The sequence below is a fragment of the Polypterus senegalus genome, chromosome 4, assembly GCF_016835505.1.
Source record: "Polypterus senegalus isolate Bchr_013 chromosome 4, ASM1683550v1, whole genome shotgun sequence".
Taxonomy (NCBI): Eukaryota; Metazoa; Chordata; class Cladistia; order Polypteriformes; family Polypteridae; genus Polypterus; species Polypterus senegalus.
This window is the reverse complement of record NC_053157.1, coordinates 203,382,915-203,409,299: the sequence shown is the minus strand read 5'-3', so window position 1 is coordinate 203,409,299 and position 26,385 is coordinate 203,382,915. Positions and strand designations below refer to the sequence as shown.

At 35.4% G+C, this 26,385-nt stretch overlaps 1 protein-coding gene across 6 annotated transcripts in view; it reads left to right on the top strand.

Moving 5' to 3' along the window:
• The window catches only part of dctn1b (dynactin 1b), a 156,787-nt gene that overhangs the window by 82,666 nt on the left and 47,736 nt on the right, over nucleotides 1-26,385 (top strand). For 4 of the 6 annotated variants that reach the window (XM_039751872.1, XM_039751871.1, XM_039751870.1 and 1 more), the window contains exons 6-13: nucleotides 4,891-4,908; nucleotides 7,001-7,021; nucleotides 8,408-8,602; nucleotides 16,855-17,052; nucleotides 20,892-21,096; nucleotides 21,409-21,487; nucleotides 25,118-25,277; nucleotides 26,063-26,167. In XM_039751872.1, the coding sequence (XP_039607806.1) occupies nucleotides 4,891-4,908; nucleotides 7,001-7,021; nucleotides 8,408-8,602; nucleotides 16,855-17,052; nucleotides 20,892-21,096; nucleotides 21,409-21,487; nucleotides 25,118-25,277; nucleotides 26,063-26,167 (981 nt within the window). The remainder of the gene's footprint in view (nucleotides 1-4,890; nucleotides 4,909-7,000; nucleotides 7,022-8,407; nucleotides 8,603-16,854; nucleotides 17,053-20,891; nucleotides 21,097-21,408; nucleotides 21,488-25,117; nucleotides 25,278-26,062; nucleotides 26,168-26,385) is intronic. The other 2 variants (XM_039751873.1, XM_039751874.1) reach the window with 1 other exon arrangement.

Here is a 26,385-nt window from a genome sequence, read left to right as displayed (position 1 = left end):
GAACAGAAAATGGCTGAAATGCTTGAGAGGAAATGATCAGATTTCTCCCTTGGGATAGAACTTCCCAGGTGCTGTGCCATCACTATTCTTCCAATCTACTCCTGTTGGGAGTAAAACATAGCATTACATTACAACCTACTAAAAGTGTACCTTCATGGATAGAAGCCTAAAGGCGAATGTCACAAATTTATAGCAATTCTTATTTTCTTATGAATTTTTGGTCAGGGAAGATTTTTTTGATGCAAACGGCAATCATGGCCTGCCCCTTTTCTGGCTTCTTGAATAACCTTTCTCGTCCTTCAAGTCCAAGGATTCCTCGTTCCTCTGTATGTTTTTCACTTTGCATGTATCATTTTCTTTGTGAGGCATCATTGCCATATCACCTCTTCCCCCTGCATGCTAGTTTGTTCTGCTGATCTTGGTGCATGAATTTGTGGGCTGGTCAAAATGCTTTTGTGAATGTCTACTTACTTTGATTAGAAAGTGCATATTTTGTTTTTAAAATCTTTAAGGTATACAAAAGCTATTCTAAGCACATGACTGAAGGAGAGGAGAGGAGTGTGTTGTGAAACTGTTTAATTAAAATTTTATCAAGGTTTAAAAAAAACAAGGTTTTTAAAAATGTTTAAATATAATCTTTGTCAGTAATTTGCACATATCATATGGAAAGAAAAATATAATAGAGACCATTTGGAATGGAAACCTAAATTAGTTATATTAAACTGCAGTATATTGCTTTGTTTTACCATACTGTAGAAAATAAGAAAGATACATATTTACCTGTCTGCTTCATTTATGTTAAGGTGAGGTGGAGCTTTTACTCTTAAGTGATAACTTCATTTTTCAGAAATCAGACTCACCCATGACATCATTTATTTTTTACATACCACCATAGCTTAGATTTTTCTCAAACCTTTTTTTCCCCCTCCTATTTCTTGAAGCTCAAATATCTGAGCTTCTGTCTTGGTGAATTGTTGTGCTTTCATGTACATAGGATTAGATTAATATAGTACTTTGCTAAGGTGTTTTATCATGGTACATATTTAGAGGCAAGTAACATTTCTTGCGATTCAGTTATAAAGGTCCGATATATTTAAATGAAAGCATGTGCTTTTGGTGTGGTGCATGTTATTTTAATGTAGACTTTCAGATTATTTATAATCAAGACATTAACAAATAATTATTAGATGGTTGAACAGATTCTACTAAAAGGCAATCTGTGGTTCAAAGAAGCTGATTTATTTCAGCAATTGCTGTTAATATTTGATTTGCCTTTTTGCTTTTACTCAAAGCTAAATATTGTAATTCTGCATTATATGAACTTTTTAAATGACATGTAAAAACTGCTGAACTGTGTAAAAAGACTGGTGTACAGGTCATATAACTTATTGACAACCATAGAGGTCTGCCAACTGTTTTGCAAGGCATATCCTCAATCATTGCCATTAGACTAGAAAGTACGATAATGTTTCAGGGCATACCTTATTTGTGCAAGAAATTTGGAGATGACATCTATCTAGGGAACATAGGAAATGATTAAATTATTGAAAAATATTAATAACTTAATTTTTGTTGATTCTCTTTAAAAAAAAAATGATTACAAAATTAGCACAGTCCTATGAGCTAAGAAAATAAAATTACATGATTGCTCTTTGAATCCTACTGTTCATGAATACAGAAGTAGTGCCTTAAGTGAAGGGAAGGGGGGATAAAGCTGTTTATTTCATTTAAAAAAAATTACATGCTTCAGCAAACTTTCAGCAGCATGCATGTGAAATTTGGGTTAAAAATATATAAAAAATATACCTACATTTCCAAAATATGTCATTGTATAGTTTGCTACTGCATAATCTCACATTTTAGTATCTCAGTATCCAAATGTTCAGAATCACTGGTTTAAACCAGTTCTTCTTCATTCAACAATTAAAACAAGAAATGCAGTATATTGCGAATATATTGTAATTCAGTATGAGCATAAGTTTTGATGTTGGTACCAGCTTTTCCACCTTGATACCAAAGCAAATAAAGGATAATTCCCCCAAAAGTATTACTTAAGCCTCTCTGTTGCGTCTCAACGCTTCCCTGCCTTGTCCCACTCTGTGTCAATACAATGAGTGGTTTCCTCTTGGAGTCTCCAGTGTGTTGAAGAGCAATTTCTCCAGTTGAGTCTTCAAAACATCAAAATATGTTTTTTGCTTGTCCCCCATGGAGTCTCCAGCACGTTGGAGTGAGGAAGAATGAATCCCTGTCCTTTGATAACTAGTATTTACTTCTGTTACTGCAAATACCAAAATATTGGTCCTGTACCTTTTTAAAAATTGTGTTTTTAAGTACCTTTTCAGTATCTGTATACTGCACAACCATGGCTTCTCCAGACCCTTTCACGTCTGTCACATGTGCTCAGGGTGAACTTGTTCTCATCTGTGAAAAGCCCAGGATGCCAGTGGTGGACCTACCAATTCTGGTATCTATGGCAAATGCCTATCGAGCTCCACGGTGCTGGGCATTGAGCACAGGGCCCATTAGAAGATATTGGGCCCTCAGGCCACTCTCATGAAGTCTGTTTCTGATTGTTAGGTCAGAGACATTCACACCAGTGGCCTGCTGGAGGTCATTTTGTAGGGCTCTGGCAGTGCTCATCCTGTTCCTCCTTGTCCAAAGGAGCAGATACCGGTCCTGCTGATGGGTTAAGGATCTTCTACAGCCCTGTCCAGCTCTCCTAGAGTAACTGCATGTCTCCTGGAATCTCCTCCATGCCCTTAGGACTGTGCTGGGAGACACAGCAATCCTTCTGGCAATGGCACATATTGATGTGCCACCCTGAAGAAGTTGGACTACCTGTGCAACCTCTGTAGGGTCCAGGTATCGCCTCATGCTACCAGTAGTGACACTGACTGTAGCCAAATGCAAAACTAGTGAAAAAACAGTCAGAAAAGATGAGGAGGGAAAAATGTCAGTGGCCTCCACCTGTTAGGCCATTCCTGTATTGGGGGTCATCTCATTGTTGCCCCTCTAGTGCACCTGCTGTTAATTTCATTAACACCACAGCAGCTGAAACTGATTAACAACCCCCTCTGCTACTTAACTGACCAGATCAATATCCAGAAGTTTTCATTGCCTTTTTGCTATACTTTAATTTTCTGTCTATCTATCTATCCTATCTATGTGTGTATATATACACACACTTTATATATGTATAAAACTTATAAAAGTCAGCAAGATTTCCTATAAACAAGATTTTAAAAATAATCTGTTTACATTAAATACCCTGTTGCGTTAAAAAAAAAAAAAAGACTATGAATGTACAATTGTAAATGCAAATAGAGTAGTAACATAAAGATAAGCTTAATATTTTGGATTTTATACCCCTTCATTTTTGTTTTGCTTATTCCTTACATGCCATGAGCTATTTGTATACTCATGTGGTATGTGCCTAAAAACTAGAACTTTGAATCTTACATCAAAGAATTAAAGAAAAAACAAACAGAAAAATTATTATGGTTCTAATGGAATGTATCTTTTTCAGACCATTTCAGATAAATCTTACAAAAATAGATAGTAGAACATACTCTGAAATATGCCAAAATGTTTAGTAGTGCGCTTGCTAAAAATGAAAGCTTTCATTAACACTGATTTCCCTACAAAAGTTTACAGTCTGAAATATTTGTAGTTATTTATGCTGTTGTGTTAAATTTGTACCCGATAATAAGTTAAAAAGGTATTTATGCATTTCAGTGTTTAATGAACGCTGATCTGCACGGTGAGAAAAATGTGCAGAATATTAAGAGAAGACAACATTTTGCAACACTTCTGTGCTGTAACATGCCCATAATTTGCAGTTACTGTATTCATAAAGTTAAGTGTCAAAGTTTATATTTTACATCAGGTGTTTAAGACTAGATTTGATTAACTGCATAAAAATAAATCATTGCATATGTTCTTCATTTTGCTGTCTGCTTCAGTTTTCATTAGGCACTGATTTGTTTTCATCATTGAAGATTTCCTCCTTAATTTCTTAATGTTACAACTTTCAGAGGCTGAATAAATGAGAATATGTTTAGAACTGCTATGTTTAAATATAAACATTAAATTTAAGATGTCTTTTGAGATCTCATGCCATGTTATAGTGGTTGAAAATAACCCACGGATGCAGTTAGTCCTTTATTAGTTGCTATAAAAGGAAACATATAAGTTGTAATTCTAGACATAGTATGCTATGCATGGTTGAAAATACAGTATAGTTAAATAAAAACATAATTTAATGCAACAATGAAATGAAAAAAAATATATATATATATTCAGTGTTTACATCTTTTCTTTTGTCAGCCTGCTCCACTGTTAAGAATAAAAGCTGCCATGTTCATCAGTTTCCCTCCCCCATCTCTCTCTCTCTCTCTCTCTCTCTCTCTCTCTCTCTCTCTCATGTTGCCAGTGAATTACAGAGAGGGTGGGGGGGTATTTCTATAAGTGATGATGTAATGAGGAATCAGGGCGGTGGTTGGAGAATCTTAGAGACAGGCAGTGAGGGGCTTCATGTCTCAGGAGCGTAGGTGCCGGCTGTGGCCTGCAGAATAGGTGTTCTAATTAGCGGGTCCTGAATGCTGTGGTTTTTTTTTTTGCCTTCTATAATGGAAACAATTGGAAAGCCGAAAAGCAGAATTAGATGCTGAACAATAGATCATAGAGGACGTGATTGAGGGAATAGCAGAATCAAGATCTCTGCAGCCATTTGCAAGCTGTCTTGAGCAGCCTCTAGTTGTGATCCTGCACTGTACCTAGCAGAACCTGCATCGGGGGTTTTGTCTTTATTGTTTCTTTGTGATTCTGACTGACGCTCTCTTCTTACTTTTATTCCATTGTACCTTTTTACCCTGCAAAATGTTGAGGCAGATACCAACTCAGAAGAAGGTACAGAAATATACTACTATTGTTGGTTTTCATATTGTGCTATAATTCCAATATTAGGAATACATTTAAATGTTTGTATTCATATACACGGCAAAGGAGTTTTTATTTTTGTTTACAGAGAAGATTCATTTCATTAAACTCATTTTTTATAATGCAGTTTCCTTTTTTTCTAGTTACTATTATTTATTTCTATTGTAATTTTTCAATTTTTTTACCTCTATATAGTTCATTTTATTAAGAAAGTGAGAATGAATCATGTCTTATATTTTTCTATATGCTCTGTACATTTTAGGTAATATTAGGAATTATGATTTTTAAGTTAATTTCTCAGTATAGGGTATTTTTGCAACAGATCCATTTTTATTGCATAAAAATAGGACTAAAATGCAAATTTTGATATTTTAAAAGAAACATTCATGTGTACAGCAGCTCTTTCTACTGTAAAGTTACTGGCATGTGTTAAAAATATAAAAGCTTTTTATGTACCAAGTTTCAAGCCTCTTTAATTTTTGTTCCAAATATCCTTTCAATATTGCATATACATTTTGTGCATCTGATTTCCATGTTAAGTCTTTTGAAGCTTTAAAAATGGAGTGCAAGTTCACTCTCTGACTATGCAAGAAACATTTTTCTTTCATTTCTTCCAATTGCAGCAAGCATTTTTGAGTCAAGGGCACATGGTTTGCAGCATACTCTAGTATTAAAAAAGTTATAGAAAAATTAAGCAAATTCTTAATACAAAAGTTAATACAGTACAGGAGAAAAAAATGGCAGTCCAGAATAATTATTTTCTTAGTTTTACATTAACTTTGCAATGTTTTTCTTCAAATTCTTAAGTATTCTCCTGGAAGAATACCTTTTTTATTCAATATTTTCTTAAACTCAAATCATGACTGTTTTTTTTTTGTATTTACATGTAAGAGTCTTTATCCTACTATTTCCATTTATTTTTAAGCTTTTTCTCCTTTTCAGGAAAATCTATCAGACACATTTGTCCCTGTTACTCATAAGTGATTATTTCAAATAAATTGGCCCTTTATCAAATTAACCTACGTGAAAAATGCTTCTATTATTTAATTGTCTTTGTAGTAGTAACATCAGAATAAGAACTTATCAGGCAGGCAAGTGTATTTTAATTTGCTGTAATGCTCACTTTTTCAGGATTCTGCTAGAGGTGAATATTTAATAGTTAAAAGTTAGCCACATATTGTCTACTCCTATCAGCTTCTTTTTTTATAGATTTAAAATTTAGCATTATACTAGCAAATCAAGAAAAGATTGGGAATTTGCCATCTTTCAGTTGATTTTGTTAAGGCTGTTCTTTACAGATGGTGTTCAAAGTTGCACTTAAATTGTGTGCCTATTGCTAACTGCAAATTGCAGATAAATTATGCTGAAAGCAGAGGGTGACAAATTTGTAGATACCTTTCACGTAACAGTATACATTATTTTAAACAATATTAAGCTACCAGTCATAGATACTAGGCCTCTTAGGTTATGTATGCTATTCCTTAATTGTTTAATATAGCGAACTTAATAACAATTATTAGTTTGTCCATGTATGAGGTGTTCATTGCTGCAGTATTAAATTTGCCCGTGTCACTTATTGAAGCCAGCTTGACCTAGGAGTTTATCTGTGAGCATCCACCTAATACACATCTGTTATGACTTGTAGATGGTGTAAAAGTTTACTTTCTGACCAATATTTTATTTTCCATCGTGTATATCAGGAGTTGGGAAGTTTAGTCTATTTCTGCTGTAGATTAATTAAGAACTATTCTTTAGTCTGATAATCAGCAGTGAAGCATTTTCCTACTTGCAGTGGAAAAGTTGGATCTTGCAGTCGGAAGAGTTGCTTTCATTTTGTTAATCAAAATAACAAGTCTTAGTGTCACCAGGCCTTACAAAAGCATACTTCTGTAATAATGAAAATGTGATTGTTCTTTTTCTTACCCCTAATAACTGACCCTACCACTGCTGGTGCCTTTCTGTCATCCGTCTGCTGTCACCACCTGCCACTGCTTGTCTATCTCTTTATCCTTTTCTTCTCATGTGATTGTTTTCTACTCTGAATCCTTCCACTCTCCTCCAGACCACCACCAGGCGAACTAAGGTGAGAACAATGACAATGTTACACTTTTTTGGGTTGAGTGGATAATGGTCTGGTGTGGTTTAAATTTAGAAATCGGTGCCCATTGCAATACCAGACCTTTCCAATGGCTATTTATTGAGAAGCCATGCAAATATCTTGATGTTGTAAACATAGCTGATAGCATATGCATATCAAGAGATTCTTGAAAATACCATATCTCTTCAGCTGAAAAACTTAGAGATGTACAAATGCAGGATTCACATATATTATAAGTCACTGTTTCCTTTTTTGTGTTTTTGAAATTGTATGTTTAACACTCTGATTAGGATATTATTAATGCTGGATATGGTAAAAAGCCTTATTCATATTTTTTACAATATTTTTGGTAAATTTATTATATTAAAATATCTTTGCAACCAAGGAAAACTGTATGTCATAGCTGCATGATTTAAATAAGACTGTTTAAGCTGCCTTGGCTTGTGGAGCTGACTTCAGGTTGTATGCACGACACTGTAAATGAGTGACATTTAGTTAATGAATTGGGGTGATTGTGTAGATTATCAAAGCCTCAACTGATTTATTGCTGTTTATAGAACCATAAAAATGATTAAATCTGCCTGTTAAACCTTCAGAATTAATTTTTTTAATAAAGCATAGTTCAAACTGGAAGGAGGTCTGCTTAAACCTGGTTGAATCTTAAAATTGTTATTATAGAAATCTTCAGAATTTGATTTGCAGGTAGTTCACAGGACTTTTTGTATTTGGTTGAGTAGCTGTGTGTAGAGGCATGAGAGTAAAACAGTATTGCAGCGCAGTAGAATAGCCACAAAGTTTAATTAATGTTTTTATTAAATTAGTGGGGGTTAATAATGTTGGTTCTGCATGATATGGTGGGCCCCTACCTCTTCATCTTATTTTATCATATAGAGATTTGTTACAAATACCACAATGTGTACAAAATCATATGATATTGTCTAACCTCATGTCTTATAGTTGCTGCTACTACTTTTCATTCCAAGGAATAGCACCAATAAAGTTTTTCTTATTTAGAGTGACATTTCTCTATTCATTAGTCTTTCAGTCTTCAGAGAGCAATATCTGGTTAATGACAATTTATTTTATCAATTGCAGGGTACTGTAACTGAATTTGTAAGCAGGTTTTATTTGAATAATCAGTTTTAAAACTTTACATTGTTAGGGTAGCTTTTATAATTTGAAATTATAACATTTTAAACATTAGATCTAGTTATGAGAAACACTCCATTTTAAAAACAGACTTTATTGTTTAAATCACTTAGTATTCTAAAATTGACAAAGGATTTTTGTTTTCATAGGTGCCAGTGTGTAACATACCATGCTGAATTTTGTGTATCTGTGTTTTACCAGTTTCTTTGTCTATTTCTCCAGCCAACTAGGCCCTCCAGTTCTGCAGCATCCAGTGGTACAGCCGGTCCCTCTGGTTCAGCTTCTGCATCAGGGGGAGAGATGAGCAGCAGTGAGCCAAGCACCCCAGCCCAGACTCCTTTGGCGGCACCAATGATTCCTACACCAAGCACTGGCTTGCCGTCACCTGGAGCACCACCACTGCCAACTCCGAGCAAAGTAAGATCTGTTAAGTGGTCAAAACTTATTTTCATTTATTCTAACTTGCCTGTGAGTTTTCTCCAGAGTAGAATGCATTTATTAAGCCCTGGAGCACGGTTAGCCAAGGCTGAAATTTAAATGATTGATGATATAGTGTATGACAAACAAAGGTATGTTCAGACTCATCCTTTGTTAATAATTACCGTTGATTATGTTATTTATAAGTCGAAAAATGTATGCCTTAAAATTCATTCAAAAACACAAAGTCAACTTATCCACAGGGCAACACTAATTTCATTAAATAATTCTGTGAAATACCGCACTTGAATTTGAGCATTAGCTTTTGCAGGTTTTGGATAACAAACATACCATTAGCTGCCCGTAGATGGCGGTAACTAGAAACATACAGTATTTTGGACCATAAGGTGCACCGGATTTTAAAGCGCAATATCAATGAATGGGTCTCGATCCCGCTGTCATAAGTATCTTCGTTTTTTACATACGAAATAAACGGATTGGTATCGGAGGTGTGCGGTCGAATCCCCGAGTAATACTCTTCACAAAACAGTTCAGGCTTTATAGCGACCGAGTCCGCATGTTCTCGGAGTTCGGTCCACGCCTTCTGTACGAAAGGGTTACAATGGCGCTCACGTTCGTGTCCGACAATCCCATCCTCGACACTTTTTTCCCAGTTTACTAGTGGAAAACGGTGGGACATAGTTTCCTCTTGCGTGGGCGATGTCCTAAAGGGTTTGGTTGTAATTGCGGTGGCTTTGAAAAACTCTGCTTCCAGGTCAGCGTCTACCCCTAGTTTTGTCGCCATTCACAGTTTCCTAGTTACACACTCCACCGAGAGAATGCACCAATTTTCTTTCAGTTTTACAAGCTTCATGTCACTCACTAGTGCTGGCAGGAATAATCCCGGACGAGCCCCCAGTGTTGCCTTTCCTGCCTGTCTCCGAACCGTGGTCGGGGTGACGCAGGGGAGCTTCTCCTTCTTCGTGTCCAGTGGTGTAAAGCTCCAGGGCCAGAGCAACATGCTCTGGGGTAAAACCCTGTCCCCGAGTTCCCGTCTCCTAATTTACAGCAGGGAGTGACACACAAGGCTTGACTGCTCAATGGTTGACTTTATTATCTCCTTCTTTTTAAGGTGCTTGTTTTAGCTTAACAGAGACCAAAAACACAAGAGCCCCACCACGTCAACAAACACTCAATCCCAAAACTCCACCCCCCAAAACCCCGACAACTCCACCCACATCCCACATTCAGTATAATTGGGATGTCAGGCTGCTATTTTAAGCTCTGATCCCAACAAGAGTCAGACTTTGAAGAATTTGAAGAAGACACTTAGGGCCACTTTATTATATGCGAGGGATTTGAATACGAGTTTAATTGAAATATTCTAACTGTAAGTAAATGAATAAAAATGTTTTTGGAGTTTTAATTTTGGCTTACTAAAATTCTTCAAAGATTAAAATGCTGAAAGTCTGGGCCCAGGTACATTGGGTATAATTATGAAATTCAAAGAATTTGATAGGCTTTCAAGCTTTACCCTCGACTTATACGCGGGTCATAACAAATTTCATAATTTTCGGCTTAAACAATACACTCGACTTATCTGCGAGGTCGACTAATAGGCGAGTATCTACGGTCATTTTTGATTATCATTTTTATGACACGTTTTAATGTTCAGGGATAATATATATATTTACTGCTTTTGCTGGAAAATCCTTAACAATGTCAGAATTGATAGAAAATCCCTTTGTCAAAATTACTTTATAAATGAAGACCAGATTTTCATACTTGGTATACAAAATTAGAATAGCAGCAACCATCTGTAGGAGTTTCGAGGTAACATAGTTATTTAAGATAAGTAAAATGGACATTTCAAGGTAAGGTAATTATTACTCAGTTATCCTGGCGACAGAGAGTGTAAGTAAGAGTTTCACTGTACTCTGTACATGACAATAATAACCTTAAAAACCTATACAGTGACGCTGACTGAGTATTCAAAACACTGCACTGCTGTACTTAAATTGAACATTATACAGTAGGTCTACTGGCTGTGTTACCCAGTGTCATCCAGAAAATTTCCAAAGACAATGTGTGTTGGTTATAATACTATTAATCGAATGTATTAGAAGTACCTTGGCTTTTGTTGATGGTTAATGGAAATCTGTAGTTTTACAGGAAGCTGTGTTCTTTTAAATTGAAACGTGTAATTATTAGAAATAATGGAAATTTGGGGTATAAATTTCATCCTATCGCACATTCCATAAAAAGGTAATTATCAATTAGATTTGAATGTAATTTTTGTAGCAGCACATCTGACTTATCAGGGGACTTCCCAGTTGTCAGCAATACTATATGTATTTCACCACCAAAGGCCCACCCTGTTGTTCAAGATATATATATATATATATAAATTTTGAATCAACATATTTTTCCTTTAAAATGATACATTTACTTGGAATTAAACGTTTGATCTGTCATCTATGTTCTATTACAAATAAAATATTGACATTTGCCATCTCCACATCATTGCATTCAGTTTTTATTCACAATTTGATTAGTGTCCCAACTTTTTTGGAACCCGGTTTGTATAATGTTTGCTGAATGCCTTTCGAAATAGCTTTTCTAGAGGAGGTTGGTGCAACAGATCAAGAATGAGTGAAAAATTACTGTTTCCACTGCAGTGAAACAAACCATTAATTGCCACTTAGACATTTGCCTGACCACTGTAGATTGTCTGTCCTTCAAAGATATTTTCAAAAAGGTAATAATAATAACAATTTTATTTATATGGCACCTTTAGGGCTTGTGCTACCATTAAGTCGAATTAGGCATGGGTTAGCTACAAAATAGTTGGCTGATGCTCTAATAAACTTGGTCTAGGGCGCAAAATAACCTAGCACCGGCACTGGGCAACTTATCATACATTTACTTGCAACTCAAGGCAATTTCCACAGGTTAATCAACAAAAAACAATAAAGACATAATATAGTTACTTGAATATTATGATTAATTGCTATTACGAAAATTTCTAATAAATTTAAGAATAGTAAATGGAAATTCAACCTGGGCATTGTTAGTCAGAATTTAAACACTAAAGTGTAAATCAGACTTTCACTCTTATCAGAAACAGTTTCATATTGTTTTCTAATTAAAAGTCTCATGAATAGAGATGGCAAGAGAACAATCAGATCTAATTTATATAATAAATATATAAATAAATATGATTATATATATATATACAGTATATATATATATATATATATATATATATATATATATATATATATATATCTATATCTCTACATTTGACTTGGACATGTCTACATGGCAACACATTAAGTGTAGACAGTTTCATGTCATTAAATTTAATGAAAAAATACAAAAGAAAATAAAACATTTTACAGCAGTTTAGGTTGATTTATGATTTGAATGGAGTTCTTGATTCCTGAATGTGAGTAGTTGACCAGCTGACATGGAGGAGAGGAAAACAAAAAGAACTCCTCTAAGGTTGGTGCAGTATGAGCAAAATAAACCACTGGAGGGCTATGGTCATGAAGACAGGAGTGAGCAAATCAAGTCACAAATTATCTGACTAGTGTGAAAAAGGCACAGCAATAATTCATGCTTTGGCAAATTATATTGTAAATTTAGTTTGAATCTACATCATTCATGCAAATATGAGAAACCCTGCAACAGAATTAAGAGGAGTTCAGTTCATTGTGGGAAATCTGCTTTTAATTAAAACAGGATTTGTCATATAACACCAGATCTCTTTTGACCTTAAAGTGTTTGATTCTTAGACTGTTCTTGTGTGTCTTGGTCCTGTTTCCTTGTCTTATGTGCTAAATTCCCTTTTACTCTTAATTACAACATAATTTTAAGCCAGAAGGACAATTTTTGGAAGGAATTGGCATCAAATTAATTGAAGCAAAAACTATCAAATTTGGAAAAACAGCATTTTTAATACCTGTTTTAACTTCTGTCGTTTTCATTTGAGAGTAATAAGTTGTCTGTCTGTAAGACTATGTAATGGATTTGGAATGGTGCTTGTAAATTAACAATGAAATCTGTAAAATTTGACATCCCTTACAGAAATATTTTTTATTTAGTTTTTTTTTTTTTAAGTTATGGCTTCCTATGACAATAGGAATCAAGTGGGTTTCTAAAATAGGTAAGATGATTAAGTTAATTTAGTGATTGGCATGTTTTTATCTTGGATATTCAATCCCAATTTTGAGAGAATGTCTTAGAAATTTTGGTGCACTGGCAGAAAAATGTTTGCAAGTCTTCTTTCTTTCTTTGTCCTGATTTTTTTCATATAAGTGTATATAGTTTAATATATTCTAAAACTATAAAAAGTGAAGGATGACTTTTTTTGTATATGAAACATAAGTAACATGTATACATACATGTATGTATGTATTTTGTGTGTGTGTGTGAGAGAGATTATTCAAATAGTTTAGCATGGCTACCACATTCCAGTTTAGAAGACAGGCTTTCAAAATATCCTTTTAGCAATTGTAACTGATTCAGAAAGCATATTATACATATTACCATTTGAAATTAAACCAATATTAAGATTTGACTGTGGGCATTTAAGGAAGTATTTCCTTTTGAATAGCTTTTGCATTGAAGAAGTACTCAAACCAGTTTTTACCCTTGGAAACGTGCCATCTTGTTACAAGTCAAACAATTAGAATTGTGATTGTAGTATGTGTTTTCTGTCAGAGGGTGAATGGAATGTTTTCCGCAATTCTTGTTTATTAATATGACTGTCAGATTTGGCTGGTGTTTATCCCAAAACCATTTATAAGTCCCTTAGTTTTTTTTTTTATGTTAAATTGAAAAAGAGTCATCACAACATTTAACAAAATTATCTGTGACCATCATTCTGTGTTTAAGGTTATTGTCACTTTACTAGCAGTGTGATGCTAGTGCAAGCTGCAGATTAATTCCTGCATTATTGCTGGCATCAGAGACTCCAATCTCCTTTGTTTAATTTTCTCAAATAGTCATGTACAATAAGATATCAAATGAGTATTCTATCTCTTAAGCCACCACTTCTTTTATTGCAGGTATTTATGAAAAATAGGCGTAAAAACTGTGTTTGCTTGATTTTTCATGTGGTGTCTTCCAATTTTAACAAAAAGCTAATTGGACAAATGTAAGAGCGCATTCCTGTGCATATAAAATAAAATCATCACATGTTGAACATAATGTCAGGTAGTATCCATTACAGCAAAAAAAAAGCCTGTGGTACAGAGCCAAGGCACCCATCTAGCTCTTACAGGAACCTGTGCACAGACATTGATTGTTCATAATATATACTTTAGTTTACATTTTAACAATCAGGTCAAGTCCAGTATAGCATTAGGAGTCACATGATCGATTTGGCTAGCTGCTGAAATAATTTTTCTTAGCTTTTGCTTTCTACTTAAGGTCTAAAGCCAAGCAGTTGAGTGTATTGAAATGCTTTGAGTATTAGTTGAAGGGCTTCTTAATACTAAGTCCTACAAAGATGACAGCATTTTCTTACTGTACTGACAGTTTTGTAAAAGAAATTCTACTGGATATAATGGGTACTCTTTTCTTTGTAAGCCTGGCACTTAATGCAAGAGTACTATTTCTGGATTTTTCCAGCTTCTCAGGGAACTGAATTTTATGAATAACAATTCACATATCATATTACGCTAATGATAAATATTGTGGCCCATGTGTTGTATGTTTCTATTGATATTTTATTCATATCAGCCTTGACAAATCAAACTTCATGCACCTAAATGTTTTTAGGTTCTCAGTAAACTGTTTAGTTGCAAAGTAAACTCAAATTTAAAGTGAGCGCTTCAAATTGCCATGGCAGCTTATGCCAGAATGTTTTCTGTCTGAAGTGTTGCAGTGCTCTACTACGTGAGCACATATTTTCTTTAACCCAGTGCAGAAAACTGCTTGTTTTCCATTAACAGCAACCATGAAATAAAATTGACTGCTGTTTTCTGGGTAAGGGCAGTGTGCATGTGTGCCCCTTGAGGTTTTCACGGCAAATGAGAGTTCATAAGTTTATTTATTGTCACATGTACAGAGTACAATGAAATTCTTGCTTGTATGTCAACATTTAGCAAGAATAACTGCACTTTGATGGGATGACATTTTTTCTGACTATTCAACACTAATGCCCCAGGAGAATTAAAAAAAAAAACAAACTGTATATTGGGAATCTGTATCTGTGTAACAATCTCTGACGTTTTTTTGCTGCAAACAAATTTCCTTCTGATTTAATAAAGTCCACCTAACCTATTCTATCTACTGTTTTTATTACTTAAATCCCTATCCTTAAATGAAGATGACATTATAAAGATATCTATGATTATTTTAAAGATATCTATTTGAAAACATCTGTGTTTAAGGATATCTAGAGGTGAATTAACGAGGTTGTTGCAGTCAGGTCCAGAAGTATTTGGACAGTGACACAGTTTTCATAATTATGACTCTTTACACCACCACAATGGATTTATGTGATTGAAGTATAGACTTTCAACTTTAATTTAAGGGATTTACCAAAAATATAAGCCATTTAGGAATGACAGCCATTTTATTTATAGCCCTCTCATTTCCAGGATCTCAAAAGTATATAGACATTTGAATGGCAATCTGTTCCATAGCCAGGTTGGAACCGTTCCCTCATTATGTCATCAACTATTGAGCAGGTTAAAGGTCTGGAATTGATTCCAAGTGTGGAATTTGCATTTGCTATCACTGTGAACTCTCAATTTGAGATCCAAGGAGTAGTCCATGCAAGTAAAAACAGTCCATCATTAGGCTGAGAAAACAAAACAAACCCTTTAGAGAGACAGGAGAAGCATGAGGAGCGGCAGATCAACCATTTGTTATATTTTTATGAAGAAGGAACACATTGGTGAACTAAGCAACACCATAAGGTCTGGAAACCACAGTAGACAACTGTGCAGATGATTGGAGAATTCTGTCCTTGGTGAAGAAGAACCGCCTTACAGCTTTTAGCCAACCCAAGAACACTCTCCAGGAGGCAGACCTATCATTGCCAGTCTCTACAATCAAGAGAAGACTTCAAGAAAGTAAAGCATAGGAAGGACAGATTAGATATTACCAGAAAACATTTTTTAAAAGCCTGTTCAGTTCTGGAAAAAAAACCCTTGTACAAAGTAAACTAAGATCAATATATACCAGAATGTTGGAAAGAGAACAATATGGAGAAAAGAAGATATGGCTCATGACCTGATGAAAACGACATTGGCAGTTTTATAGCATGATCATGAATAGCTGTGAATGGAAGTCAGTCTCCAGTGTTTATTGAAGATATGACTGCTGTAGAAGTAGCAAGATGAATTCTGAAGTGTATAGGGCTATACTGTCTGCTCAGATTTCCACCAAATGCTGCAAAACCGATAGGATGATTCTTCATAGTACAGATGGATGATAATCCAAAACATACTGATAAAGCGAGCAAAGTGCTTTCCAAAGCACAGAAATGGAACATTCTTCAATGGACAAGTCAATCAACTGACTTCAACCCACTTAGACATGCATTTCACTTGCTGAAGACAGAACTGATGGCAGAAATGAGGACTGCTGCAGTAAAGGCCTGGCAAAGCATTATTAGAGTGGAAACCCAGGACTTGGAGATGGCCTGGGATGCAGATTTCAGGCAGGCATTGACTGTAAAGGATTTTCAAACATATATTGAAAATAATCATTGTATTTAAGATTGTTAGTTTGTCCAAATACTTTTGAGCCCCTGCAAATATGTGGACCATGTATAAAAATGTCTGTCTTTCCTTAACAGCTTATACAGTATTTTTGTTAAACACCTTGAATTAAAGCTGAAGGTCTATACTTCAGTCATATCTTGGTTGCTTTGTTTCAAATCCATTATGGTGGTGTACAGAGCCAGAATTATGAAAATTAAGTCATGTCCAAATACTTATGGACCTGACTGTATTTGATGATGCAATTAAATATATATTAAAATCATTTAGCAATATTGACAAATGGTCATCTGACTTTCAATATGTGTTATCTGTTTTGTCTGTTCTTGTTTTGAATGCAGTTTCAAGTTCTGCATAGATTTATCTTTAAGAAAAGTAATACTGTAATATGTGAATAGAACTAGACCAAACATTTCATAATGTTTTTAGAAAGTTGACACGAGCAAAACCAAGAATTGTTTTGTTGTTTTTTGAATTGCTATTGTTTGAAACTGTACTTGTTTGTATAATTAGGAAGAGGAAGCCTTAAGATCTCAAGTAAAGGACTTAGAAGAGAAACTGGAGACTCTGAAGATGAAGCGTAGTGAAGACAAAGCAAAACTGAAAGAGCTAGAGAAATACAAGATACAATTGGAGCAGCTGCAGGAGTGGAAGAGTAAAATGCAAGAACAACAGGCTGATCTGCAGAAGCAATTGAAAGAAGCTAAGAAGGTAAGAAAAGAAAAAAATGCATTTGTACCTGTCAGCATATAAACAGATCCCAATAGCTGGAAACACTTCAGGGTATTGAGTTTATAGGGCACAATGACAGAAACATGAAACATACTTTTCATGCATGTCATTATCATTGTTAAAGTGTGTAAATAAGTTTTATTTAAGTTTTTATGTGAGTACATTATTCTGAAGCATGCATTAGCTCATCTTATTTCATGATTCAGTATAACTGTCAATGTAACATCAAAGTTCAAAACCATAAGAATTGTGAGTGGAGGTCATGCATTTTTGAAAGAAAACAATAACTTCATTATTATTTACTTTTACAATTCACAGCACAAAATACAGAATAAAAAAATACATACAGTGGTGTGAAAAACTATTTCCCCCTTCCTGATTTCTTATTCTTTTGCATGTTTGTCACACAAAATGTTTCTGATCATCAAACACATTTAACCATTAGTCAAATATAACACAAGTAAACACAAAATGCAGTTTTTAAATGATGGTTTTATTATTTAGGGAGAAAAAATCCAAACCTACATGGCCCTGTGTGAAAAGTAATTGCCCCTTGTTAAAAATAACCTAACTGTGGTGTATCACACCCGAGTTCAATTTCTGTAGCCACTCCAAGGCCTGATTACTGCCACACCAGTTTCAATCAAGAAATCACTTAAATAGGAGCTGCCTGACGCAGAGAAGTAGACCAAAAGCACCTCAAAAGCTAGACATCATGCCAAGATCCAAAGAAATTCAGGAACAAATGAGAACAGAAGTAATTGAGATCTATCAGTCTGGTAAAGGCTATAAAGCCATTTCTAAAGCTTTGGGACTCCAGTGAAACACAGTGTGAGCCATTATCCACAAATGGCAAAAACATGGAACAGTGGTGAACCTTCCCATGAGTGGCCAGCTGACCAAAATTACCCCAAGAGCGCAGAGACGACTCATCTGGGAGGTCACAAAAGACCCCAGGACAATGTCTAAAGAACTGCAGGCCTCACTTGCCTCAATTAAGGCCAGTCAGTGTTCACGACTCCACCATAAGAAAGAGACTGGGCAAAAACGGCCTGCATGGCAGATTTCCAAGACGCAAACCACTGTTAAGCAAAAAAACATTAGGGCTCGTCTCAATTTTGCTAAGAAACATCTCAATGATTGCCAAGACTTTTGGGAAAATACCTTGTGGACCGATGAGACAAAAGTTGAACTTTTTGGAAGGCAGATGTCCCGTTACATCTGGCGTAAAAGGAACACAGCATTTCAGTAAAAGAACATCATACCAACAGTAAAATATGGTGGTGGTAGTGTGATGGTCTGGGGTTGTTTTGCTGCTTCAGGACCTGGAAGGCTTTCTGTGATAGATGGAACCATGAATTCTACTGTCTACCAAAAAATCCTGAAGGAGAATGTCTGGCCATCTGTTCGTCAACTCAAGCTGAAGCGATCTTGGGTGCTGCAACAGGACAATGACCCAAAACACACCAGCAAATCCACCTCTGAATGGCTGAAGAAAAACAAAATGACTTTTGAGTGGCCTAGTCAAAGTCCTGACCTGAATCCAATTGAGATGCTATGGTATGACCTTAAAAAGGCGGTTCATGCTAGAAAACCCTCAAATAAAGCTGAATTACAACAATTCTTCAAAGATGAGTGGGCCAAAATTCCTCTAGAGCGCTGTAAAAGACTAATTGCAAGTTATCGCAAACGCTTGATTGCAGTTATTGCTGCTAAGGGTGGCCCAACCAGTTATTAGGTTCAGGGGGCAATTACTTTTTCACACAGGGCCATGTAGGTTTGGATTTTTTTTTCTTCCTAAATAATAAAAACCATCATTTAAAAACTGCATTTTGTCTTTACTTGTGTTATATTTGACAAATGGTTAAATGTGTTTGATGATCAGAAACATTTTGTGTGACAAACATGCAAAAGAATAAGAAATCAGGAAGGGGCAAATAGTTTTTCACACCACTGTATATTGTTCCTGTATCCTCTTTAAAAAAAAAAAAAATCCCACGTACAGTGGTTTCAGAAGGTATTAATACCTCTAAATTTTCTATGCACTTTATTGTGTTGTAGATTTAACTTGCTTACATGAACGACAGATTTCAGTTGTTGATTTTAAAAAGTTTGCAAACCTTTTTGAAAGTATGTTTTCACATTGTCGTTATGGGTTATCGAGATTAGATTACTGGGCAAAATGGCAAATTTATCCATTTAAAATTAAAGTTACAGCACAATAAAGTGTTTAGAAAGTGAATTGGCTTAAATACACTGCTCAAAAAAATTAAGGAAACACTTCACACATCAGAATTTGGAAAATTCTTATGGAAAATTGTTACTGAGTAATCCTGTTTAGTTTGTTGAGAACAAAATGATGTAACAACAGTCAATGGAAACTAAATCACCAACTCATTGAGGGCTTTTCAAACATTGTAGCGGTTTATGAAATGCATCACACATGTATGAACAAGACATGCTCCAATAACAATTACCTCATCGAATAATTCAAAGAATGTTCCGCCCATCCTATAGTTAACTCAGTTCTGATGCTAGTGATATGCCTTTAGCTATTTGGGGGAAGAAAAAACCTACTTGTTATACCTCTAGGGTGCCATATCCAAAATGCCATTCCCCTCAAAGAATCCCTTTTGGTTTCAGTTTGGTTCCAGATGGCATTCCATACTCTGGATCAGTAACATCCGAGTGTATAGGAGTTCTGTGCTTTCACAAATTAGATGATTGTCTCCTCTTAAATTGCCTGTATCAAGTTATATGTCTACTTTCAACACTCACTTGTAATGGGAAATAGATTATTTGGTAATTTTTTATGTGATGCACATCTGTAACATATTATTAAAAAAAACACATAAACATTTTACTTCAACAAGGAAGATTTTGTGATTGTGTGTGAATAATACACATCAATCTTTCTAAACCTGAGAAAAAACTCATCCATATGATTTTGTAAAGGCAGTATTGGTGTGTTGTGAAAGCCACTACCTGTGAACATCATCACAGAACTAATTTGTAGAAACTATTTTTTTACTTCTTATAATTAATATTGCACAGTTTCTGATATTAAATGTCAATGATGCTGTACTTAAAAATGCACTGTCTCCAGTTAGAACGATCCACTTTGAGGCTTTCCATGTAGCCCAAAGCCTTTTAAAAACCCATAAAATGTGGTCAAAGCAGAGTCCAGTTACATTTATTGTCTTCAGGTCTTTCCCAAGAAGACTAACAAACATGTATTTGAAAACAGAGGTTACATGCACATCGGTTTCAATAGTTATTTAAGAAATAAATATCCTACCAATGTCTGTGTAATAGAAGTGCTTAGCAGATCAATATGAGATATGAATACAACTGAAGCCTTCAACTTGGGAGATTGTCACTGTAGCTTATCCAAAATATAATCAAACAATATAGGTGTCAGGTTGCATGGGTTTGGAGCACTTCTCTATTATGAAGGCAAAGCCAGTTATAGTCATTATCAAATGATTAAACATGATCACCTTCATCTCATTACTGCTGTGTGGGACATCATATTTGAGTCTGTAAAAGCCAAGTTAGCATACAATATTTGCAAGAACATTATTTTATGTAGATCACATTTGGCATAAATTCCACAGTTTCATGATCCCTAGAAAAGTCTTTCACAACTCTTCATTTGCTGTAGTTGCCATACAGTTGTATTTTTAGAACAGAGATGCCCATCATGAATACAGACTCGCTGCTTACCATCCTAAATACTTTATGTATTAATTTTAGCCCTAAAAATATTTAAAGCATTTAAAAAATGTTTTTCTCTGTTCATCTTGATTTCCTTTTAGGAAGCTAAAGAGGCCTTGGAAGCTAAGGATCGGTACATGGAAGAGATGGCAGACACAGCTGATGCCATTGAGATGGCAACTTTAGACAAGGAGATGGCTGAAGAACGAGCTGAGTCACTGCAACAGGAGGTGGACTCACTTAAAGAAAAAGTAGAGGAGCTGACTATGGATTTGGAAATCCTTAAACATGAAATTGAAGAGAAAGGTACAAATTTAATCAAACAAAGCAGTCAGGTGATAAATTCTTACAGTTTCTCCTTAAAGAAACACATTTTTATTACATGCTGCTTGTTATTTGCCTGCAGTGTGTAGTTGAAAGTCTTGTCACTCTTGGTACAGCTTCAAAGTAGGCTTTCATTGACCCATTTTAAATAAAACAACTTATATTAATTTTTTGTCATTATTTTCAATGCTAATTTTTAATTTGCAAAATTAGTTTTAGACTCCCTTTTGTGAAATGTAATTTCAGTGAGCAGCAATTGCTATATTCTAATAACATATCATTTTTGCCTCTTAGGGTCTGATGGGGCTGCATCTAGCTATCATGTCAAACAGCTGGAAGAGCAGAATGCCAGGCTGAAGGAAGCTCTTGTTCGGTTGGTTTTTTATTACATGTTCACGGTTCTTATACAGTGTTGGCAGTTTAAAACAGAACGATGTATCCAAAAAATTATATTTATTTTCTTGTCAATTAATGTGACGTCATACACTTATAGCATTTGTTTACTTAAATTGATTTTAGTTTGAGAGCAGTTTAATGGTAAGAAGTAGCATGCTGACTGAAAAGCATAAATGCACCTAAATTTTGTAATTTTTCTGTGCATGTTTATTTGTATGTATACACACTGTCAAGAATATATGCATTGCATTTAAATAGATTCATTTTGCTTAAGAAAACTGAGCTTTGTTGGGGTGCAGAGCTGCTCCCTTTGGATGTAAAAACTACAAAATACAATTTGCAGAATAACAAGTCTAGATGTGTTGCATAGCTAAAGTTCACCTGTGCTAGGGAATCACATTGTTTAATGGACTTTATTATCACATGAGGGTAGCTAGGAACTTGATTGAGTAAAATAGTGCTCATCTGGCTCAATATTATCAGGATTATGGATATAAACAGCTAAAGAGACAACAAGAGAATTGACAAGTTTTAGAGGATCCATTTCCAGATCCACTTGGGGAATTTGCGACACTGCAGCACTTGTGTCTGTACTGTTCTGCTGTTGAGGAGATGGAACACATCCGGTGAAAACAGTTTGCCGTGGATGTTGTATAAGCAATAACTGTAGAACACAGTGTTCATAATGGCGAAAAAGGCATCAAGTGGTCCTCTTCTGTTACATTTAAATAAAGTGAACTACTGTAAAATCAATAAAGATCCAAAAAAGCAAAGTGCTTGGCTTGCTGTGTCTGAATTACACAAGTACTTTGCCTTTCTCACATTGGGTCATAGATCAAGCCAGCCAAATCTTCCTACTCCCAAAAATTACCACTGACCAGACAGATGTATACTTGTGAGTTCAGATGCTAGCCAAGTGTCTAAGAGTACTTGGTGCATATTTTACCCTTGCAAAATGGAGTCTTCTTTGTGCCTGACTTTACCACCACAGTAACAAAAAATATTTCCATGTATTGAGGTAAACTGCACAACAGTTTTTAATCTGAATGGTTGTATCTTCAAGACCTTATCAGACTTCAACACACTAATTCTATTTTTGCACATAACACAGTAGCATGCATACCATTGGATGCAGGTGGATGCATTGGTGACTAGGCTTGCTGATGGCAACCTACAGTGGTGTGAAAAACTATTTGCCCCCTTCCTGATTTCTTTTTCTTTTGCATGTTTGTCACACAAAAACTTCTCTGTGTCAGGCAGCTCCTATTTAAGTGATTTCTTGATTGAAACAGGTGTGGCAGTAATCAGGCCTGGGGGTGGCTACGGAAATTGAACTCAGGTGTGATACACCACAGTTAGGTTATTTTTAACAAGGGGCAATTACTTTTCACACAGGGCCATGTAGGTTTGGATTTTTTTTTCACCCTAAATAATAAAAACCATCATTTAAAAACTGCATTTTGTGTTTACTTGTGTTATATTTGACTAATGGTTAAATGTGTTTGATGATCAGAAACATTTTGTGTGACAAACATGCAAAAGAATAAGAAATCAGGAAGGGGGCAAATAGTTTTTCACACCACTGTATATATGTTACTGTGATGCTGACGAATGTAGATGTTCAAACTATTTAACTATAATAATAATAATAATTCATTACATTTATATAGAGCTTTTCTTAGTACTAAAATGGTTCACACACTTGTGTAGAAGCAGCAGAATATTTGATATCTGGAAAGTCTTAACCTAATTTCTTTTTCACAAACCCTCAAAGAGAGTCTTATATATATATGGACTTAATCTTGAAGTCAGTATTTGGCCAGGATTACAAGTTCAGAAGAACTGAAAGACAGAATTTCTCCCCTTTTACTAGCATTATGCTGAAACTACAGTTTCATAAGAATTTCACACAGTGTGTAACCGGGCAGTCAAAAGTCACTTCCACCAGTTGAAGTATGCACATGTGCCCAATTGACAATTAAGGTTAGAATGAACTTCCAAAGCCTACAGATTTAGCTTCTCATCTGATACTGCCTTGAACATACTGTAGACACTTTCATATTACCTGCCAAACCCCTCCAAGACCTTATTGTTGGATAGAGATTTCAGAAAGTGTAGTGGCAATAGATATAAAAATGTTACACCTTCTTTAATTTGTTATTGTTGATATAAAAACTAAAATCAAAGCAGTTGAATCATAATGTGACTTTTTCAAACTGGCTTAAACCAATTTGTGGATTTGGGGCCAGAACTATTTCTTGGCAAAGCGCCACTTCGTTGTAAGGCCGTTGCACAGTTATACTCTCATGCAGTCAGTTTGGAATTGCCAGTTAATTTAATACACATATCTTTGAAAAATGTGGAGAAACCATCAGGAGAAATCCCCACTAAGACATGAGTAGACTGTGCAGACTGCACATAGATAATGACGGAGTGTAAAATTTCGTCAACTGCATACTTTCTAGGAAACATAATTGCAAATAATAATTAAAAAAAAACTTTTAAGTTCATTACTGAAATAAAAAGGTCCTACTTGGAAGAACATTTTGGTTTGTTTATACTGTACATACTGCTTTGATGTTGAGTCCAGTTTCTGCCATTTTGGTTCATTAAGCCTCACATCATGTGTCTTTCCCACCTTAACACTTTACATGTCAATTTTACAGATAAGATGATATTGAAACAAGGAGAGACATTGTTTCCTTAGGAGGCATTAGCTCTCTTGGAAATGTGTTCTTTTGAAATTGCGGCACATTAAATAACTAAACAATATAGTAATATGACAGAAAAGGCGATATTCCTCCCATCGTGATTACGGTGGTACAAGAATCACATGAGAAAAATATACTTTAGCTTACATTTACTGACGGTTGACGCTGTTACAGACGGGAAGCATATGACAAAGACTTTATCCAGGTGGGAATCTGGATCAACACAGTCTGCCATTTTTCGTCCCCATGCTGGGAGGGTTTTCGGAACTTTGCCGACACGTGCTTCAAAGGGTCTGGCTGTTGTCCAAGACTTTAAATGATGTCTGCTTCACTTGCTGGTCTTCTCTGGTGTCCACACATGGGCAGGAAGGACGTAACCCCATCTCCAACAAGAATAGGACCATGCTCACACTGCAGTTCTTATTCTTCCAACAATGAAAGAAGATTTTGTGCAGATAGAGGACAGAAATACACTATTCTGTGTTTAGGCTGACTATACAATCCTCCAGTTGTCTTTGGCTATCTAGTCTATGCTTGGCTAACAATTCTAAATGCTGAGCCCCTGTGTGCCAAACTTAGCATGCACATGTGAATGAAACTCATAACAGTATTGTCCGGATATAGTGACATAAATATTAAAGAAAAATGTATTATAACAGACATACATAATATATAGTACTGTGCTAAGCCATGAGAGGAATAAAGAAGACAGTTTTTGCACTTGTAATGTCAACAAAGAAAGTAGTGATGTTTCAGGTGCCATGTCAGATGTCTGAGCCAGGATGTGCATACTGATGCAGTGCCTGCCTAGGATGTAAGAAACTGTTCAGAAATTAAGTGTTTATTTAATCATTTGGCATGTTTTTTATGTCACCTGTGTGATGCAAACCTTTCAGCATGCGAGATCTGTCTGCCTCAGAGAAACAGGAGCATGTAAAGTTGCAGAAGCAGATGGAGAAGAAAAACATAGAACTGGATACTCTCAGACAGCAAAAGGAGAAACTGGTGGAAGAGATGAAGCATGCAGAGAAGACCATTGATGAACTGAAAGAGCAGGTATTTTAAAGGCAGGGTTGTTGCTGAGATGCAGATTGTATCACTTGTGTTGCTGTGTATGAACTGATTAGATCTTGTAAATGCTTTATTATTTAATTATGAAGTAGTTTGTGCTATTTTGAGTGCAAATGAAAAACAAAATGTAGCGACATAGAAATTCATTGCAACAATAGTGCAGATTCTTTCATAAGCTATTCTAATGTTTCCTAGAACTTTTTCTATAGCACCAGGGATGCTGTAAACAACAACTGATGCCTTTTGGCTAAATGCAAATAAAATATATGTGAAATTTGTAATAATGTTTATGTCCCAGTGAATTTATATGTTCTTTCTTCTATTCTAGTGCAAAACATCTAATTCTTTACCCTTACAGATGTTTGTTTTATTATGCTAATTTAGAATATTGCTTAAGTTTTGATTTAGTAGGAAAACTCATTTAATTAAGAAAGTCGCAAATAATTAAAGCAAAAAATATATATTTTAGTTCATCATGTTTCATTTGTCTGCAGTGGACTGGCTCCCTGTCCGGGGTTTGTTTTCTGCCTTGCGCCCTGTGTTGGCTGGGATTGGCTCCAGCGGACCCCTGTGGCCCTGTAGTTAGGATGTAGCGCTTTGGATAATGGATGGATGGATGTTTCATTTGTCTTAATTACTATGGTTTTTATATACATGCAGGGGATTTGTGCTTATTCATAATATGACCTTTGAAGAACCTTGTGTTGACCAGTTTTAATCTGAAAGATTTTCATAAATACAATATTGGTTACTGTGGCAATGTACTACAGGTGGATGCTGCACTGGGTGCTGAAGAAATGGTGGAGACTCTTACTGAAAGGAACCTTGATCTAGAAGAAAAAGTTCGGGAGCTGCGGGAAACAGTCAGTGACTTGGTATGTGGGGGTGCATAGTTTTGTGTTTTTTGTAAATGCTTGTATGCTTGTATATACACACACAAACACACACACAATTACCAAACAGGTACTGAGTAGGATTTCCTTTTTACTCATTCATAATGAAGCTATTCAAGAAAGAAGCCTTTTCAATATTCTATTCGCACAATCAACATTTAATCTAATGCTCTTTGAAACCTGATTTGGGATAACATCTT